The sequence below is a fragment of the Jaculus jaculus genome, chromosome 13 (genome assembly GCF_020740685.1).
Source record: "Jaculus jaculus isolate mJacJac1 chromosome 13, mJacJac1.mat.Y.cur, whole genome shotgun sequence".
NCBI lineage: Eukaryota > Metazoa > Chordata > Mammalia > Rodentia > Dipodidae > Jaculus > Jaculus jaculus.
In genome coordinates this window covers 46,183,089-46,200,270 of record NC_059114.1, presented here as the reverse complement: position 1 = coordinate 46,200,270, position 17,182 = coordinate 46,183,089, and the positions used below count along the sequence as shown (strand labels likewise).

At 43.7% G+C, this 17,182-nt stretch overlaps 1 protein-coding gene across 5 annotated transcripts in view; it reads right to left on the bottom strand.

The window, feature by feature from the left end:
- The window catches only part of Nrg2 (neuregulin 2), a 227,654-nt gene extending 210,715 nt beyond the window's left edge, over nt 1-16,939 (bottom strand). For all 5 annotated transcript variants that reach the window (XM_045132857.1, XM_045132858.1, XM_045132856.1 and 2 more), the window contains exon 1: nt 16,273-16,939. In XM_045132857.1, the coding sequence (XP_044988792.1) occupies nt 16,273-16,939 (667 nt within the window). The remainder of the gene's footprint in view (nt 1-16,272) is intronic.
- Nucleotides 16,940-17,182: the final 243 nt, after the last annotated feature.

Sequence of the window (17,182 nt, the reverse complement as noted above, 5' to 3'; positions counted from 1 at the left end):
CATGAAAAACCAGATGCACATAGTGGCGCATGCATCTTGAGTTTGTTTGCAGTGGCAGGAGGCCCTGGTGCATCCATTCTCTCTCTCTCTCTCTCCCTTCCTTTCTCTTTCTGTTTGTCTCTCAAATAAATAAATAAAAATATTTAAAGGTGACAAGGTCAATTGTGAGGCCCTTTCCCCAACAAAGTTCTCTCTGAATCATAGGATGAAGAGGCAGACCCATTGGATTGCCCGAGACCAGAGCAGCACTATTTGCTTCTCTGCTCTTCTGCTTACAACCACCACACTCACCTCCACTCTGCAGTGACCAGATGTTATTTAACTTCAGAGATGAGAAAAGGAAAATCTTCCTTCTTAAACTATGGTTCATGCGGCTAGGGAGATAGCTCAGTTGGTAAAGTACTTGTCCTGCTAGCATGAGGACCTGAGGTTCACCTCCTGCATCCCCCACCCACCCCACTGCAAGGTTGAGTTTCACTGTGGCTCAGACTGAACTGGAAATCACTCTGTAATCCCAGGCTGGTCTTCCTATCTTCCTACTTCTGCTTCCTGAGTGCTGGGATTAAAGGTATGCACCACCATGCCCAGCTCAAGGACCTGAGTTTGATCCCCAGAACCATGTAATAAAAAGCCACATGTGGCTGGAGAGATGGCTTAGTGGTTAAGGTGCTTACCTACAAAGCCAAAGGACCCAGGTTTGATTCCCCAGATGCACAAGGGAGTGCATGCATCTGGAGTTCATTTGCAGTGGCTGGAGGCCCTGGCACATTCTCTCTCTCTCTCAAGCAAATTTAAAAATTAAAAAAAAAGTAGCTGGAACCAGGCATGGTGGTACACACCTTTAATCCCAGCACTAGGGAGGCAGAGTTAGGAGGATCGCCATGAGTTCAAAGCCACCCTGAGACTACATAGTGAATTCCAGGTCAGCCTCAGCTAGAGTGAGACCCTACCTCAAAAGCAAAAACAAAACAACAACAACAACAAAAAGCCACATGTGGTGGTGCACACTTGTAATCCCAGAGCTGGGGAGGTGGAGGCAGTCAGATCTTTGGGGCTCACTGGCCAGCCAGATTAGCCTAGTTGGCAAGGTCCAGACTAATCTGTCACAAAAGTGAACAGTGCTCCTGAGAAATGACACCTGACATTGTCCTCTGGCCTCCATCTGCATCCACACGTACTTGCACGCATACCATACACAAGCACTCCTTACACACATGCACGCATTCACAAATGCACGGCTCTTGACCTTGGCTCATTGAAGACCACTGAAGCCAGAGGAACTCTTCAACCTGATGTTCTCTTTTAGAAATAGTTTGTCAGCATGTACTAAAGTTTTATATGACTCTTTCACAGAGCTAATCTAAAACCAACGCCTTTAACTCTTGCTTCAGTTCAACGAGCTCTGGGCCTTAAGGAAGGCCATTCACCAGAGATTTCAGGCCTGTTCCAGCACCCAGAAGAAACACAGAGGGAATGAGTAGAAGCAGGGTGAAGCTGGCAGAGGTGATAAGAGTGTCTGTCTCTACTCCAGCTCCTACTAGCCCTCTCAGCTGAGTACACGCCGTGCATGGTGAAGAGCTATTCAGAAGGCCAGGCATGGTGGTGCCCACCTTTAATCCTGGCACTCCAGAGGCTGAGGTAGGAGGATCACTGTGAGTTTGAGGCCAGTATAGGCTACAGTGAAGCCCTACCTTGAAAACCCCAAACAAGATATTTGTAATTATGAGCTTGAACATAGCAGTGCTCTCCCCCATTTAGGGCCACCCATGTGACTCCTCCAGCCTACAGATTTGATTCTTTTCCAGCAACAAGGAGTTTCTTTTGAAGGTGGTGATTTCTTTTTTTTTTTTTTTTTACTATGTTCAGAGAGTAACTATACCCAGCTCCACTGCTTAGATGCTTCAGATGGCCTTGGAAGTGCCATCTGAAAGGGAACACTGTTAGTACATGGCCAAGACAGTTCAGTGAACATGCTATGAAGAGGCCAGTGGATGTCACTAGCCCTTTCTTTTTTTTTTTTTTTAATATTTATTTATTTATTTGAGAGAGAGAGAGAGAGAGTGTGTGTGTGAGAGAGAGTGTATGGGCACAGCAGGGCCTCCAGCCACTGTGAACGAACTCCAGATGCATGTGCCTCCTTGTGCGTCTGGCTTACATGGATCATGGAGAGTTGAACCGGGGTCCTTTGTCTTTGCAGGCAAACTCCTTAACCACTAAGCCATCTCTCCAGCCCTGTCACTAGCCCTTTTCAAGAAGTAGGTCCCCTTGAGATCACACCTGGAAGTTTGAAAGAGACCATCATAATATGTATCCAGATGTGTTGAATGTGGTTCTATCCTCCTCCTCTCTCAGGTCTTAATCCTATATTCCAATAACATCTGTCAGATATTAGAGTCCAAGAAAGAGTTGGGAAATGTGTACCAAAAATTTCTGGGGATCTTTTTTTTTTGGGGGGGGTTGAGGTAGGGTCTCACTCTAGCCCAGGCTGACCTGGAATTCACTATGTATTCTCACGCTGGCCTTGAACTCACAGAGGTCCTCCTACCTCTGCCTCCCAAGTGCTGGGATTAAAGGCATGAGCCACCACACATGGTTTTAGGATTTTTTTTTTTCATTCTTGGCAATGGGGGATGTGGAATGCATGTTGCATTTCTGACAAGAGTTAAGTCAGCAGGCCTGACTAGGAAGGTGACATGAGGAGGGAAGGCAGAGCTCTGGGTATGAAGGTAAGTGAAGCCCATGCAAAGAGACTATGCAAAAGAAACCAGCAAGCCAGTACCTGCTTATAATCCCAGCATTCAAGAAACTGAGGCAGCAGGATTTCGAGTTCTAGGCCTGCTGAAGCTACAGTAAGACCCTGTCTCAAAAAACAAAAAACAAAGCAAACAAAAGACAAACACTAATAAATAAGCAAAGAAACAAATGAAAGAGAAAAAGAGACTAAATAACAGTCACACAGGCTTCCTTGGGGAAGCTCCTGTGTCCTTTCAAAGAAACTATTCACTTATAGGCCTTGGTTTCATACTGTGACAATAGGATCATACCATAGAGACTCCTTCTTATAAAAAAATTATTCTTTTTTTTTTCTTAAAAGTAAGAAAATAGGAGCTGGAAAGATGGCTTAGAGGTTAATGCCCTTGTCTGCAAAGCTAAAGGATCCAAGTTCAATTCACCAGGACTCATGTAAACCAGATGCACATGGTGACACATGCATCTGGAGTTTGTTTGCAGCGGCTACAAACCCTGACATGCCCAATGTCTCCCTCTCCCCGCACCCCCGTCAAGTAAATAAATAATTTTTTAAGTAAGAAAAAAAAAAAGAAAAGAAAAGAAAGTAGCAAAAGAATGAATGTGCCAAAAGAGAAACATTAGGAAAAATAACACTGGGTTTTTATCATCCTCTCTTTGAAATCAAATGATGGTTTGAGAATAATTTAATCTTTGCCCTGAAATCCAATCAACCAGCAATGGTGGGCAAGTTGCTTTGGATGCAGCCTTGCTGTTTTCTCTCCCAGAGACGGATTCAGACAGGAGGATCACTTACTTAATCCACTGGTTCCATCCGGGCAGTCAGTAAGCCCTCTTTTCCTCTCTAAAACCACACAAAGCCATCCAGAACAAAGCCATCAATTAGGCAGTGCTTTCAAAGTTGGTATTTGTCTAAGCAAGCATATCCATGGACCCAAGCACCAGTGAAAGGGACCCTGGCTCAAGGAGGCTCAATGCCAGAGTTTCCTACAAGGTCCTGACCAGTGGTCCTCAGGAGTACTGTGCTGGGCTGGAAAAGAGCTCCCGCTAGAGAAGGTGTAAAACCTACCTCCCCAGCCAAGCAGACATGGAGAACAAGGATGCCTCAATTCAAGGAAATAGTGAAAGAATGAATGTGCCAAAAGAGAAACATTAGGAAAAAGAACATCGGGTTTTATCATCCCTTCTTTGAAATCAAATGATAGTTTAAGAAACTGTACTGATTCTAGAAACCCCAAAGCTGCTTACTAGGGAAAAAAATACAGCCACTCTGAAATTGTGATCTCAGTTTACTGCAGAAATGGTGCCCAGTCACACCTCTTACCTCTCAAGGTACTCACCCTGAAGCATGAACAGGTAAGATAAAAGCACAACTAGACACTCCAGTGAGGGACCAGAGTGGGGATATCCAGAAAGCTCTTGCTCAGTTTTTAAGAATGCCAACTAAAGACAGAAATAAGAACAAAAGACAGAATGGAAACACCAGCCAAAATATTGACATCTTGGATGAAAGCTACCAAGAAGTAATTCAAAACTTCAAGGAAAGAGGACAATCATTTGCAAGAATATGAAGAAACCAGTTAGATGTGATGGCACATGCCTGTAATCTCAGAGCTCAGTAGGAAGAGGCAGGAGCATCAATGCAAGTTCCAGGCCAACCTCATCTACAGAGAAACCCTGACTCAGGGGGGAAAAGTCAGGCATGGTAGTACACACCTCTAATCTTGGCACTTGGGAGGTGGAGGCAGAAGGATAAGGAGTTCAAGGCCAGACTGGGCTATATGAGACTTTGTATTTATAAAAAAAAAAAAAAAAGGAAGAGGAAGAGGAGGACCTATTGGTTATCAAGAAAATCATAGGCTGGGCACAAAGGTACACGCCTTTAATTTCAGCACTTGGGAAGCCAAGGTAGGAGGATCACTGTGAGTTCCAGGCCACCCTGAGACAACATAATGAATTCCTGATCAGCCTGGACTACAGTGAGTCCTGCCTCAAAAACAGACAAACAAACAAACAAACAAAAACACATAGAGCTGAAGTATGACTGAATAGCAAAGTGCTGCCCTTATTAAAATATCTGAAGATAGCTTCCACAGTTGTTCTAGTCTGTTAGCCCAGGCTGTCATTTGAGTGATTTTGAAACCTGTCTAGCACAGAAAAAGCAAATAGGCTAATTGCTGCCTTTTTACTTGGTAATAGCCAACAACCAAATATTTACTTACCTATATTTTAAGTTATTGTTCTTAAAGATTTGACAATCAGTGAGAAGAGATGAAATATGGAGTCACAAAGGATAATTAGCAAGGCACAGCACTGAAATGTGTTCATAAGTGCCACTGTGATACATGCTAAGACTTGACCTATAAGCATTTAAAGAGAAAAACTTCACACTTCTATCTGTATTCTCACATCAACTATCAAATTAATTAGAATAAAATAAAATCCAAAAACTCCAAAAGTGCCACCTGTTACATGTCCCCACCTCTATCTCTCTGACCACATCTATCCCAACCCAGTACATACACAAGAACAGGGAGAACTTTAAAGAAACCCACCCCTAATCTGAAACCCCCAAATCAAATCAGGGTGAGCCAAGGGTCCTACTTTCTGTGAAAACAAACTTTTAGGGAGTTGGGAAGATGGTTCCATGGTCAAGGGCACTTGCTTGCAAAGCCTGCAAGTCCAGGTACAGTTTGCAAACTATTCATGTAAGCTGGCCCCCCAAAATGGTGCAAGCATCTGGTGTTCATTTGCAATAGAAAAACACCCTAGAACACCCACACACGTATACACAAACACACAAGTTAAAACAAATTTAAAAGAAGAAAGAAAAAAACCTTCAGACATGTTCCAGGGGCTTTCAGCAACTCCTCTTGACAGCTGTAAGATGTCAACCACAACCTGCTGAGGTCCAAACCCAGACCTGGCAGGATTGCAAGAGCTGATTTGCCATCAAGCATGATGAGTTGTTGAGGAAACACTGACAAATATGGATCTTAGTTTTCTCATTTACAAAACAGAAAAAAACAATATTTACTCCAGACTTCTCAAAAAAATTGACCAGCACATATTCATGGACACATCAAGATTTGTAGCCTGCAGGACCAGCATTTATGGTCAGGGGTGCACAGGGGCTATCACAAAATGAGGCCCCCTACACAACCCATTTTCCTTTCACTATTGTACCACCATCCCAGCCTGGTACTTCTCAAGTGGTGATCAGTAGGAACACCCGTGTGAAGAATGTAGTCCTTCTTGATGCTCCATCCCTCAGTTTTCTTGTCCATACCCAAATCTAGATTAATAAGATTTTGTCAACAATAAGCACTTATTGAGCAAGTGATGTTAATCATTTTATATGTATTATCTCATTTAATATTCCTAGCAATCCTATTAAATATTACCGGCATCTATTCAATAGGAAACTAAGACACAGAAAGTAACTTACCCAGTATCACCTATCTGGAAAATGCAAAAAAAAAATTATTTGTAAATCTGTGACAATCTACCTATACAGCCCAAGCTCTGTTGCATTTTATTTAGTAGACTGTTTTTTTTTTTAAACAAGAAGCATATCTTTTTGAAAACTTTCAGCTAGTATCATAGTAGTGAAAGTCTGAATGCTTCCCTCCATGAATAGAACAAGGAGGTCTGCTCACAGCATTCCTAGTCACCATTGTAGTTGGCAGTCCTAGCCAGTGCAATAAAACAAGAATACGAAATAAATGGCAAACTAAAAGGAAAAAGTAAACCCCTTCATAATAACATAACAACATAATCATGCACATAGAAAGTTCAGAAGAGTCTAAAAGAGAAAGAAAAAGAGTTATTAGAACTAAGTAGTTAATTTATTAGGGTCATAAGATATGAAGTCAACGTCAGTGGTTGACTAGCCTAGCATTCATGAAACCCTGGTTTTTATCTCCATCACCACCCATTGTTTTCTTATATATTGTATAAATACACATCCAGATTGTGGACCATGTAATTAGGCCTTTAACAGCTGTATCTGTACTAAACATGTGTAGGCTTTTGTCTTGTTAATATTCCCTAAACAATAGAATGTAACAACTGTTTATATAGCCATTCATATTCATTTTAGGTATTAGAAGTACTCTCAAAATGATTTATAGTTTTTAGGAGAGTATGCATAGGTTATATGCAAATACTATGCCATTTTGTATGAGGGATCTGAACACCCACAGATTTTGGTGTCCATATTGGCTTATGGAACTAATCCTCCCTGGATCTTGAGGGCCAACTGTGCTGGCAATGAATAACTGCAAAATGAAATTAAATTAATAATTCCATTTATAATAACATCTAAAAACATGAAACACATGTCACTTGACAAAATGGGCAAGCAACATTCACAGATAAATACCAAACATTACCAAGTTGTTTTTAACTTAAGACTTCAAACACTGCTTACATAATTAAGAATGAATTTATCAGTTATCATTCAAGGCAAGTGAAAATATCACCCTAGTATACCCCTCTATGTTCCTTACCCATTTCTTTCTTTCTTGTTATTTTGTCAATCACAAAAAACTCTCCTCAACTTCTGAGAATGCTACTCACTCTGCATTGAATTGATTTAACCAATTGATTCATCTGTCTTATTCCCAAACCACTCTCACTTCAATTATCTCTCACTACTGGAATCACTCTCAAACTACTCCACAAAACTATCTCTAAACAGGTATTATTTCTCTTTCCTTTATGACTCTCCTTCCTTCACCACAAACGCACTGTTGGCAAAAATTATAATATCCATTATAAGCATATGTTGAATTACTATTACAGCTTTGTACTTTTGAATTGTAAACTCATTAATAACAGGGACTATGTCTGATGCAACTCCCATGAAGTACCTACTTTACACAAAGCACATGTTCAAATATTTGTTGAGGTAAGCATCTAAAAGATTGAATTAAAAGAAATTGTTTTAGAGCCAGGCATGGTGGAGCACGCCTTTAATCCCAGCACTTGGGAGGCAGAGGTAGGAGGATCACCATGAGTTCGAGGCCACCTTGAGACTCCATAGTGAATTCCAGATCAGCCTGGGCTAGAGTGAGACCCTACCTCGAAAAACAACAACAACAAAAAAATTGTTTTAAATAACAGCAAGTTTGCATTCCAAATCCAATCACCACCACAACAGAAGTAGTCTGAGCCTGACCAGATGTTTAGCCATGTGGTGACCTTCCTTTCATTGAATTCTAAGGAATGTTAGTTCATCTTGGTTTTTGTTAGGTAGGCCAAGATCAAAATCAAGTAATACATCCAACCTAAGGGACAGACAGATCCTCAGTCTTTACAAAGCAGAACAAGGCAGGGAATCTGTTAATGACAAAGAAAACCATAAGGGATTCTGCATCAAAAGAGAGTATAGAAAATAACCTGACCTCCACATTTTGGGAGGGGTCTGTTGTGCTAACAGATACTGAAATCCTGGGGATACCTATGCCTCTGCCCCTTTGCCCATCTGCAAGGGGAAATGAAATTTTTTTTAATTTAATTAATTTATTTATTTGAGAGCGACAGACACAGAGAGAAAGACAGATAGAGGGAGAGAGAGAATGGGCGCACCAGGGCTTCCAGCCTCTGCAAACGAACTCCAGATGCATGCGCCCCCTTGTGCATCTGGCTAACGTGGGACCTGGGGAACCGAGCCTCGAACCGGGGTCCTTAGGCTTCACAGGCAAGCGCTTAACCGCTAAGCCATCTCTCCAGCCCCGGGAAATGAAATTTTAACTACTTCCCACACACCAAAGCTAGCAGCACAAGCAGGGTCCTGAGCAGAGGTAGACAGAAGAGCTACAGACTCTGGAGATGCTAGGCCTTTGTCCCAGGGGAGGTTGGTTCACACTGCATGTCCAAAGAGTGAAGGAATTGTGACTAGATGGAGCTCACGTGCCACAGCAACTAGCTAGAGAAAGGCTCCTAACACAACTTTGTTTCATAATTATTGAAAGCATTATAACTGGTTAGCAGCAGCTGATCTCAATCTGTAAATTTGTCTTTTGACCTCTGATTGGCAAAAGCTTCCCAGCTCTTTGCCTAGGTACCAGCATGTCTTTGTCATGTTATCCTATTGCCTTTTAATGATCGTCCATATTTACTTAAGCTTTTACAGTCTTGTATGGTACTCTAGCTCGGCAATGTTCATCTGGGCACAGTGTAATTATTATTAAAGTGTCTAACTTCCCAGAAAGCTGGAAGAAGCCATTCTACATGTAGTTCAATGGGAGAAAGAGATACCACAAGTGAAGATACTCAACAGTGGACAGTGCAAGCCTTCTATTTGGCCAGCCAGGCCAAATGAGCCAACGGGTGCAACAGTGGCATGTCTATCATGGTGGAAACCAACTGCCCTCTAATTGGACTGGAGGCCCATTCCATGGGAAAGAATACATCCCTGATACTGAAAACTTAAAACAGGGGTAGTCATGAGCCCTAGGGGTATAACATCTGCTGATGTCTGGATAAATGTATATACTATGCTTATCAAACTGCCCAGTAAGCACTTCTCTTAATATTCATACCCTTATATTAATGCAACTCTCACTTTGGGTAGAGAATCTTCTCTTTTCAGATGGCAGTGACCTTGGGATGACTCAGAAGGTACCATAGTGCTGGAAAGAAGTAATGGGAGTACTGACTAACATCTCAATCACACCTTCCAAGGCTCAGGGTCTAATGTAGAAGAGGTGGCGGAAAGAATGTAAGAGCCAAAGGAAGGGTAGGACTCCTTAAAATGTGCTCCCTCCAGACATAAAATGGCCTGGATATCCATGACCTCATAGTGCCTGACACTACCTACACAAGACCATCATAAGAGGAGGAAAAGATCATGACATCAAAATAAAAGAGAGACTGATTGAGATGGGGAGGGGATATGATGGAAAATGGAATTTCAAAGGGGAAAGTGGTGAAAGGTAGGGTATTACCATGGGATTTTTTTTATAATAATGGAAAATGTTAATAAAAATTGAGAAAAAAGGGCTGGAGAGATGGCTTAGTGGTTAAGCGCTTGCCTGTGAAGCCTAAGGACCCCGGTTCAAGGCTCGGTTCCCCAGGTCCCACGTTAGCCAGATGCACAAGGGGGCGCATGCATCTGGAGTTCGTTTGCAGTGGTTGGAAGCCCTGGCGCGCCCATTCTCTCTCTCGCTCTCTCTCTGTCTCTTCCTCTGTCACTGTCAAATAAATAAATAAAAATAAAAAAAAAATTGAGAAAAAAAAAAAACAGAAGGGGTCCATAGCTTCAGAACATGTCAATGAGGTGCAACAGTTATGGAAATTATTATTTCATTAGTTATTAAAGAAATTAAACAAATATGCAAGACCAAAATAAATAAATAAAGTGTCTTACTTCCTATAAGATAGTCACTTTCAACCTTGTCATGAGTTTGCCATTCAATAACCAATCATGCACTTCTCCCAGTTTTCTACAGAGTTTCTTCTGCCACCCCTTTAATAAACTCAATCTATTTCTATGTATAGATTCCAAAAAGCAAGTAGGAAGAGAGTTTTAATTAGCTAGAAACACAAAAGAAGGTCTGAAGAGATGGTTCAGCAGTTAAAGACACTTGCTTGCAAAGCCTGTTGGTCAGGGTTCAATTCTCCAGTACCCATGTAAAGTCAGATGCACAAAGTGGTGCATGCACCTGGAGTTTGTTTGTGATGGCAAGAGGCCTGGCATGCCATTCTCCCTTTCTCTCTCCCTTTCTCTGTTTTTGCAAATAAATACAATATTAAAAAGAAACACAAAAGAAAATAATTCTTATTTCATATCCATTCCTCTAAACTCAAAATTAGTGTTGAGGGTACATTTAGTACAATTCTACTAACAATACTCCAGCCTTTGAAAAGAAAGACCCAAGAAAAAATTGTTCATGACTGCATAGGGAAAGCTTCACTGGTACTGACATCACCATTCCTTTCTCAAGTCAATATTCAGAATCACCAAATGCCACTAAACCAGCAGGATTTAGAGGGTTAAGATTTCCTGCTGTTTAGATATTTGCATATTTATTTTTCCCCTACTTATCCAAATGGTAGTTTCCTGATCCTCTGAAATTTAAACACTACATTCTAATCAGTTACCTTAATGGACTTTATAACAGTTCTCAGTTGACCAGATCCCCCTGGAATCAGACCAGAAGTACAAATATGGTCAAAACTAAACTTTTCATGGGTAACCAGGATCTTCAGTTTCTAAATAAAAATTGAAGCAATCATGCACAGTGAGGTTTTTTTCTCTTCAGCCATGGAATCTTAGGATTTTCCACATGGATGTTACTATGAGATTCTCAACCCAGTGGGCAGTAGGAACCACTGTTTGAGCAGAGCAGCAGCCCTTACTCTCAGAGACAAACCTGAATCTCAACCTTGAGAGTCTCAATTAAGATTCACAAAACTCAGCCCTGCGTGGTGGAGCACGCCTTTAAGTACTCAGGAGGCAGAGGTAAGAAGATCGCTATGAGTTCGAGGCCACCCTGAGAATATATAGTGAATTCAAGGTCAGCCTGACAGTGAAACCCTACCTTGGAAACCACCCCCTCAAAAAAAGTTCACAAAACTCATTGTCACGGAAAATGTCTTCTTCATGCCAAAGGATATGAAAAATACGTTGAAATTTTTATTTATGATCCTAAGATTCTGCTTGAGAGGTAGGTTATGGGTTAGGTGGAAAAGAGCATCCATTGACTAGATAATTAGAGACACTAAAGGAGTCAGCTCTAATAGAAGCCAGATAGTTAAAATCTTGGACTATTAATTGAGAAGAATTTACCATAAAATTAGCTTAATGGTAAGCTTAACACTCTCCATCTGTTAAAAGAAAAATAAAAGACAGCTTTGAAAAACATTTTATTTTTATAGAAATGTACATTTCAAGACTAAATTAATTTACAATTGGCTTTGAGCTGGGAGGCTGAAGACAAGGGTATGAAAGAAACTTTTCATCATATAGTCTTATGCAATTTCCAAATATTGAGCCATTGATAATATAAGTACAATTTTATTTTTAAAATGAGCTCTGGGCTGGAGAGATGGCTTAGCGGTTAAGCGCTTGCCTGTGAAGCCTAAGGACCCCCGGTTCGAGGCTCGGTTCCCCAGGTCCCACGTTAGCCAGATGCACAAGGGGGCGCACGCATCTGGAGTTCGTTTGCAGAGGCTGGAAGCCCTGGCGCGCCCATTCTCTCTCTCTCCCTCTATCTGTCTTTCTCTCTGTGTCTGTCTCTCTCAAATAAATAAATAAATAAATAAATAAATAAATAAATAAAAAGTTTAAAAAGAATAAATAAATAAAATGAGCTCTTATTAGGAAATAAAATTAAAATGTCCTAGATAATTAAGGATGGTAAGAGCCACACTTTCTTTGATTGGGAGCCAAGAGGAAGTTAGTCACCTAGACTGTTAATCACTTGCCCAAGATCCCAAACTATTTGTTAACTCAAACTAATAGTTGTTTTATTTTTGTTTAAACTTGGGAGTGGGGGAGTGGTAACCTACCTCTTCTCACTCCAAAGGGGATTTTTTCCAGCATGACTTTTATTCCCTACTGCTCAGATCTCATTAGCATTAATCAGCACAATGGTCAAACATATTGTGGTTAAGTTCTCTAGTTGATAAGGGCTCCGTGGGTGGGAGAAGGAAAAGATTCCCATAGTGACAAGTAAAGGCTATCATCAAACTCAGCTTTTCAGCACAGGACTTTGTGTCACCAATGAGAGTTAAGACTGCTTCATAATGAACCTGGAGGCTTTCTTTTTGAACTTCACTTGACTTCATCCATTCAAAAGACACTTAAAAAGAGTCCTTCTATAAACCAGGCACACAATACCCAGCACTGAGTGAGAGGAGGTAGGCAGGGGAGCCAGGACAAAGAAGATCTCAAAGATAAGCTATGGTTCTTGCCCTCAAAATTCAAGCTGCAGAGGAAACTAGCCACCACAAGAAGTAACCACATTAAGATAGCAATTGAACCCCTAAATGTATAACCAAGCCTTGTCCTGGCCCCTAGGACTGGTCAGTTTCTAATCTAGTTTCACTTTCCCATCTTCAAGCTGCAGAGCAGCTGGGTTTCCAGCTGGCTAGGAAAGAAAAGATTCTTGAAATAAACAGTGTTTTAAAAATATGCAGTTGCTTTTGCTATACTGAATTTTGTGAACCACCTTCCTCTGATATGTGAATCTCGTTGCCAAATTAATTTAAAACTATCCTAAACAATGAAAAGCCCCCCCAAGGAAGCACACTACCCACTGGCAAACTGCAAACCAGCAAGTCACCAAAAAGGGTCTTTTAAAATAATAATAATAATGCTATCTATTCACTGCATCTATTTCAATAAGGAAATGGCTTAAAGACATGTATGTAAGAAACAAGCTAGGATGCAATTATACCAAAATATGTATGACTATCTTTTACAATGAATGACTATTTGTGAAACCAGATGCTTCCATAGCAATAGCACAGAGTGGCTAGGTCCAGTAAGGCCTTTTTTTTTTTTCTCTCCTGGTTTCCAAAGAAGGCACAGAAAAGATCTCCATGTATGCAGTTTTCTTAGACATGCAAAGATTCACTCAACCCTTTACCACTAGAGGTAGTAATTTTGGTTAAATGTTACATATTAGATCTGTAAAAAATGTCCCTTTGTCCAGGTATTGCTATCCCACTAAGAACCCTAGCTACCATATCCTGTTTTAGGTCATGGACCTCTACCCAACATTCCACAGTTGAAACTAGACATTATGAGGAGCTTTCAGAAGGGGTCCAGGCTCTGTGGCCTGTCTAGAAGCACACATAGGTGGCTGGGAAGATGGCTCAGTGGTTAAAGGTGTTTGCTTGAAAAAGAATGTTACTGAGGCATGTGCTTTTAAGCACAATATATCTCTCAATATGATATATCATCCCAAGGTCCTGCTCCCCAAAACACAGCTTTCTACATGACCATGCTTAGGAACCACACCTCTCAGAGCCCAGACATACTCAGAGCTGAAACTGGCTAAACAAAGTGACAATTCAACCTCAGTTGCTCAATATAACGGCCAGGATGACAGCTTCCAAGTGCCAGTTTCCCTATTTTGCAATGGGCAAATCTGCTCCAAGGAGAAAATGTTCCCAGTGACCCTGTGGCCCAGAGGGCTTTCTTTAGAATAGAAAACAGAAAATGAATTTGTTAGCTATTTCCTGCTGAGCACAAGGAAGGTGTTGTGGCTAGTTAGGATGCTTTTGTTTCCTTATTTAATATACCATTACAGGACATGTTTTCTTTAACCACATAGTAGAAAATGAGAAAATACAATTTATAGTCTTCTGTCGTATTATCTCCAATTCCATGTCTCCTCTCACAAAAATGCCCTTTATTTCCTAATCCTCTTATGTAAAGCTCCTCAAACTGATATCTATCTCTATACACTATCAACTCACAGCATTTTTTTTCTTGCATTCTGAGATATTTGCTGCCATACACACACATTCTGCTCCTCGATAATTTATGATGTGTGAGGGCCTTTACAAGTGATTGCAGTTCTAAATTTATCTTTTCGAGAACTCTTACTACACATAAATAATACGAGATGTGCATAATCTAAAAGCAGACTACATTTCTGACCCTCTAATCTATCATGACCTCTGCATTCACCAGCTAAAACTGTTAAGTGCTCACCAAAACAAACAAGGTGTAATTGACAAGGCATACTATGTCGGGAAGAGGAAGTAGGAGGGCAACCAGGGAGAAGCCTGCTAACCAGCGATTTATCTGACAATGGCTGTCAGTCCTTAAAGGCCCTGACTAGGGATCATGTGGGGATGTGTAACGTGCATATTCAGGAGCAATTCACCAACAACCAAAACAGAAGCTGTCCTTGGACAAGGTTCAATACATGTTTTTACTATCTATTTCCCAGTGTACAGTACAGTTCCACAGCTCCCCAAGGGATCTCAGATAAAATACTTAGTAGAATAAAAAATTAAAAATTCTTAACTAGCCTCGACTTGTCATCATAAGATATTTCAGAACATAAAACTAACATTAAAAAGCAGTTGAGGATAATATTTAGAATAAAGTCAGACCCATAAATGGCTGTTATCCCCAAGGGTCCCCCCCCCATTAAGTCATAGATTCTTCTCATTAAAGTGATCACTATTTAACAAAGTGCCTAGATTCACTCCCACAACTGAATGCCTAAAATTTGCCTCTTAGAGGAGCAGGGGCGGGAAGCTCTCAAAAGCCAGAGGCATTCATCTAGAAAGATGAGGGCGGCAAAACTTCCAAGGAGCTCTTATTCTGCTCCTCCAGCCTGTCTGCAATGCCCAGACTCAGCTGAGAAAGTGACGAATCTGTCCTCTTCTAGGGGGACTCAGGACATTTACCACAGCTCCCTGGTTTCACAGTCCAAAGTCACACCAAACGCCACAAATCCATTATGAATGGGCACAAGACAAACTAATATATAATAGTCCAGTGAAAGGACAATTGATTTTAAAAATATCGTACTGAGTAATAAGTACGGACTCTAGGGACAAGAAGAAAAGGCTGTTAAAGTCATTTCTTTGACTTCTGACAGGAGACACCTCCATTCCTGGCGGAGCCACAGACCAGTGTTTTGTTTCTCATCACCTGCATTCCTGTGCAGCACCCAACATCATGAAGACAAATGCGGTACATCCCGCCGGAAGATGCCAAAGCTGAACTAACAGCATTCAGAAGTAAGTTACTCTATTTCATGACTATTACCCTCATCGAAAGACCTAGGAAGATCCTTCAAAAACCGTTTACAGAGGCGTCGGTTCGCTCTCGTCGTGGAGGTTTAAGAGAAGGCTGAGCTACCTGCTCAGCAATCACGATGGAGGAAAAAACCCGAAGCCACATGGAGGACAGAAAACAGTAGCAGAAAAAGTCCAACTCTGCCTGCGCCAGCGGTGTGGATGAGCCGAGCTGCGAGCCCGGGCAGAGGAAGGAGGGGGCGGGGGCGGTCATTCCCTAGGAGAACTTGTAAGCGGAGGCCTTCACATGAAGCCTGTAGTCTGCCCAGCTGCGCCTGCAGACCCTGCCAGCCTGGGCCAAGCCAGCCCTGGGGAGCAGAGCGGGCAAGGCCTCCGAGGGTCAGTCTTGACTCACGGAGCCTCGGGCCAGCGCCTCCCGGACCTGTCCGTTTTTCCTTTAGCTACTGGGCTATGGTGGCAGCTTTCCAGCCCCACATGCCATACATCAGCCGCAGATCCCTGCTGGCACAGGCCAGTGCCTCCCCCCTTCGCCCCCACCCCCACCCCCTCGCCCTGGGCCCTCACCCCTTGGCACGCTTTGAGCCCGATTCTCCTCCGCGCCCTCCCCCCCACGCCCTAAACCCCTCAACCCACCCGCGACAGGCTGCTGGCCCGGGGACGGCCCCACCCCCCGCGCTAGCCGGACGGACGCTGCCAGGCCTGGGCACCTGCAGCACCTCTCCGCCCCACCCCCATCCTCCACCACCTCGCCCCTCCCCCTCTCCCTAGCAGAAGGAGGGGGCGACTCACCGCAGTCAGTGCACAGGATCTTGCCCACCTCTTTCTTGATGTTTTTGCCGTTAGGGTCGACCGGGGCAAAGGCCGTCTTAAAGACCAAGGGCTGCTCCGTGGGCTCCAGGAAAAAGATGTAGCGCTGGTTCCTTTCGAGCGGCACACAGGAGCCCACGCTGATCACCTGCTCGCGCTGCAGCCCCCCGCTCCGGAGCGGCCACTTGTCCAGCACCTTCACCAGCGCCACCCGGCCCGCGGCGGGCGGCTCGCGGGTGCTGTTGGAGCCGGAGCCGCCGGCTGGGGCCAGTCCCTGGACCTTGCCCTCCACCACCACCGGCGCCTTGTACGCCTGGTCCTGCACCGACTTGAGGCTGGGCGAGTAGCAGGCGAGCGACACACCGAAGAGCAGCATGGAGAAGCCGGGGGCCGGGTCGCGCCTCATGCCGCCGGCGGCTGCGGCTCGCGAGCGGGCGGCGGCTCTCGGGGCTGCGGGGCTGCGGGGCTGCGGCTGTGGCTGCGGCCGCGGCTCTGGGGGCGCAGCGGGACGAGAGATGCTGCTGCTGCTGCTCTCGTCGCTGCTGCTGCTGCTGCTGCTGCCGCTGCTGCTGCTGCTGCTGTCGCTGTCGCTGTTGCACCGAGCCTTCTCCAGTGGCGGTGGCAGCGCTGAGCAGCAAACCTGCCGCATCTGGCCAGGCCATTTGGGGGGCTCCGCCGCTCAGCCGCCGCCGCCTTGGGAGGGGAAACAGAGCCCTCTGGTAAACCGGAAACAGCGTAACGTTAGCGCCCGGTAGCCCTCCGCCGGCAGCCCGGGGAGGTGGCCCGGCTAAGGGCAGGGGGCCGGGGCAAGTGGGCCGCGGTGCGCAGCCCCGGCGCAGCGCGCAGCGCTCCCTCCCTGCGCGCCAGGACTTGGAGGAGGATGCGGAGGATG